At 26.0% G+C, this 4,119-nt stretch overlaps 1 protein-coding gene across 1 annotated transcript; it reads right to left on the bottom strand.

The window, feature by feature from the left end:
* Nucleotides 1–3,122: 3,122 nt before the first annotated feature.
* On the bottom strand, nt 3,123–4,053 carry LOC107486353 (basic leucine zipper 43). The gene has a single exon (XM_016106891.3). It carries the CDS (start codon nt 3,966–3,968, stop codon nt 3,294–3,296), a length of 675 nt encoding a protein of 224 aa, XP_015962377.1. The 5' UTR covers nt 3,969–4,053; the 3' UTR covers nt 3,123–3,293.
* Nucleotides 4,054–4,119: the final 66 nt, after the last annotated feature.

Raw genomic sequence — 4,119 nt, 5'->3', positions numbered from 1 at the left:
AAAGGTGAGTATAATATATATATACATAGTTGTATGAAATTTATAGTTTGTCAAATTTTCTAAAAATTTATAAGATTCTTAATGAATAATAGAATTGTAATGAGTCAATGTGTCTAAAAATTGTAATGATTCACTTATTTTAAAATGATCTATAAATAAAAAAAAAATTATACTTCTTGGATTTAAATTTTTTTTAATCAAAAATAAGAAAACTTGAATATATAACCTCTTAAATAAATATGGAGAGATTTATATCATTTAAACTATAACTTGTTGGTGTTGTTGGACTTGATCTTGAACCTGTGAAATTGGTTGATTCAATACCAAAATCTATTTCTTCTAAGGTTTAAGAGTCCCCATGGTTCTCTAATATTAAAACTTGTGCCTTTTGCAATATAAAAGTTTCATTCATTTCTACGAATTTCTCTTATCTAAGCCATGCATATTGCGAAAAGAAATATCCATAATTTGACCAATTGTAAGTTTCTATTCGCAATGTGCATGGATGGAAAGTATATATACAATTATACACACTACCAATACCTTAGTTATTTTCTAATAATATTCATACAAGTTAGCACCAATAAATAACGAGTTAATATATAATTTGATATTTGAATTTGTATACAAATTTTAGTTTAATTCTTATTTTTAAATTTTAACTCATATTTATTTTTAAGATAATTTTTGACACACAAACATTAATAAAATATTGATATAGATAATTATTGTGTCACACTAAAATTTATAAAATGATACCGTTTTAGTTTTAGTGTTTATATAACTCAAAAATACTACTAATCACTTGTTTTGGGAGAAAAAATTTTAATAAACATTATTTATAATTGTTTTAGTATATTTGATTGCCAAAACTAAAATAACATATTTTTACAGAGTTCATTGTGACATTTGACTGTCTATTTTAACATTCCATTAGCATATGTGCATCAAAAATTATTTCAAAAACTAACATAAGTCATATTCGTAAAATTTGAGGACTTAGGGCTCGTTTGAAAAGTTTCAAAAATAACTTTTTTGAGCTTTTGACTTATGAAAAGTAGTAGTATTAATGTCTGGTGCAATTTTTAAAACCAAATTGCAGCTTTCTAAAAAGCTATATTTAAGAGCTTATAGAGAAGTTAACAAAATAACTTCTCTCATAATACTACTATTTTTTATCACATTTCTATAAAATAAGTATTTTTAGAACTAAAAATCTAAACACAAAATAATTTATTTGTAAGCTACTTTTAATATAGCTATTTATTGTTTAAGTTATTTTTTCAAAATGAGCTTAATTAAGGTATTTACCTAAATTGGACCTAAATAAAAAAAAATTGAAACTTCAATAACTAAATTAAAATTTACATGTTAATTGAAAGACCAAATTGACTATTATCTCAAAAAAATATTAGTTTAAAATCAAAATAAAATTAAATAATAAAAACAATAAAAAAATTAATAAAATAATAAAAATAATACTTTAATTATCCTTAAATTAAAGTAATAATAAGAATTCACACCTGCATGATAAAAATTATAAATTTATGAATAATTAATAAAATATTAATTACCAGTTACCACTTTATTACTATTATTTCTTCACTTTATATATGTATGGATACTAATCAAAACATGAAAAAGAACAAAAAAAGGGTTAAACTTTATTTTACGACATTTTTAATGTATATGATAACAAGCTGAATTTTTAAATAATTTCACAATTCTTTTTTTATTCCGTAATCACATCTTTAGTAAAACACTTACAAAATATTATGAAGTTATTTACTATTACCAAATAATATTACATATTTCTATTCTTCCAGAAAAGAAAATGACATTAACAGATTAACTTTTTCAAAAAAAAAAATAAAATAAAAGATAAGAGTTACAAGAATTAATTTTAGTGGGTAACGGGTCCATATGATCTACTTTTTCTTGCAACCAACTTTTGTATAATCAACCAATTGCCACTACAAGACACTCTTTTATGTCTATGCGTCATCTTCAACTCTCTCCCCCACCCATTTTCACCTGACATTATTACTTCTATTATTTTAATCAAACGAATAATTAATTAATACATCATATAACATTGGATTATTTTCGCTTCACATACATTTTCTTTAATTTATTATATATTATTATTTTTCTTTACCTATGCTGGAAGATGAGGTCATGAAGGAAAATTGAAGGCTTCTTTTTCTATATTGTTTTCTAGCCAAGTATTATCATAATGGCGTGTTATATATTGAATCTCTAAGTGCCCTACAACTTATTGCATTGGTTGGTGCTAAGTGCTAGCAATTAACCTAGCAAGATTATGGATAGCTCTTTAGCCACTTTGACGTTTATTATTGTTCATAAGCCATAACATATAGAATTTAATTTGATACGCCGTTAATATAAAATAATTTTACGTTATATCTAATTATGTAATGTTACATTAACAAAATAACCTTTTTTTATATTAATTGTGTGAATAATTATAAAAAAACGAATATAATTATACGACTGTATAAAACATTTTACACTTTCGGCACATCAAAATTAAACTCTAACATATATACTATCAAAACTTACAATAATATAATACTATAGTATTATTATATATAGATAAAAGGCAGCAGTTTCATTTCATCACAAAATATTATCCAAATAATAATATACTCTGAACTTGATATTGTCGTTTGTGGTTTCATTTCTTCTCTTACGCACGCTATTCTTAACTTTCACACACATAGAAGAATCAAAGAAGATGAAATATTTCAAATGGTATATATAATTATACATAGTAATACTTATTCAGATTGTTTAGTTTAAAATGCTTGTTAAGAATTAATTAAATGACGTTAGTCTGCCATTATATATTTGCATGAGTTTGTTAAAAAATAAATGTCACTATTAAAATAAAAGTGATAATATACATTCTCTTATCAAAATATATGTTTTATATGGCGTAATTGCTCGATTCTTGTTATCTCCTAAAAGAAAACAAATAACGTAAAACAAAAAAAAATTATACAAAAAATTTATGCATACTAACAAAAATTCGTACGTGTGTTGATTTATTATTGTTGGGAGGAGTGATTTCATGATATAGTTTGTAAAAAAAGTAAATATAAAATATCCAAAATGTCTCTATTATTTAATTGCAGAATAAGAAGCAATAAAAACAAAGACAAACTCTTAGAGATTCTAATTTATCTCGATTTCTTGTTTTCATATATTAGTAAACACAAACAAGTAGCAATATATATTCAAAATCTTAACCTGTTGGGGTTAATTATTAATTATCCGAGTAGGTTCATAGAACTTGTGGTGTTGGATTGGTTTGAGGAATCATCATCATAGTTGAGATATTCTTCTTCTTCTTCATCATCATCATGATGAAAAGGACTCAAAGGAGGAGGGCAAATTGGACTATGTAGCTGCATGTCACAAAGCATTTGGCGAAGTTCTGAAGCCTCTTCTCTTAATTGAACATTCTCTTGAACAACTTTATCATGTGACTCTGAAACATTATTTAATTTGTCCAATAATTGGTGATTCTCATTCCTCAGCCAAACAACCTGTGACCAAAGCTCATCAAGGTGTTTTTGCTTTCTCATCCGGGACCGGCGAGCCGATTCCCGGTTCGATATCATCCTCCTGTGTTTCCTCTCGTTCAGGATAAGACTTTGTTGTTGTTGTTGTTGTTCGTCTGCTTCATCAGAGGTTGAGTTGTTGCTACTTATGCATGATGATTGAGTAGGACTATTGTTGCTAAGAATAAATTCTGGTGGAAAAAACATTTGATTAAGGAAATTGTTGCCATTATAGAATTGGTTGTTGTTGTTATTGTATGGTTGAAAAGAGGTAAGGGTATTGTTGGTATTTTGGATCATGGAGGTAGTATAGTTATATGTTTCTGAAGGGAGAAAATAATTATTATTAAGGCCTGTGATTTCATCCCTTAAGGCTTGCATGGTGTGGCAATAATGAGAGAGATTTGAAAAAAAAATGAGAAAAGGTTTATTAATTGGAAGATGATGGTGAATTGAATTGAATTGGTTTACTCTGAGAATTGAAGGAAATAAGAGGTGGGAGAGTAGCATTATATAGGGAGAGAAGAATGTT

The sequence above is a fragment of the Arachis duranensis genome, chromosome 4 (assembly GCF_000817695.3).
Source record: "Arachis duranensis cultivar V14167 chromosome 4, aradu.V14167.gnm2.J7QH, whole genome shotgun sequence".
Taxonomy (NCBI): Eukaryota; Viridiplantae; Streptophyta; class Magnoliopsida; order Fabales; family Fabaceae; genus Arachis; species Arachis duranensis.
The sequence above is the reverse complement of the archived record's forward strand: the minus strand, read 5'-3'. Positions and strand labels throughout refer to the sequence as shown.

Coding starts and splice junctions, on each gene's coding strand:
- LOC107486353 (XM_016106891.3), bottom strand. CDS start 3,968: ATGCAAGCCTTAAGGGATGAAATCACAGGCCTTAATAATAATTATTTT.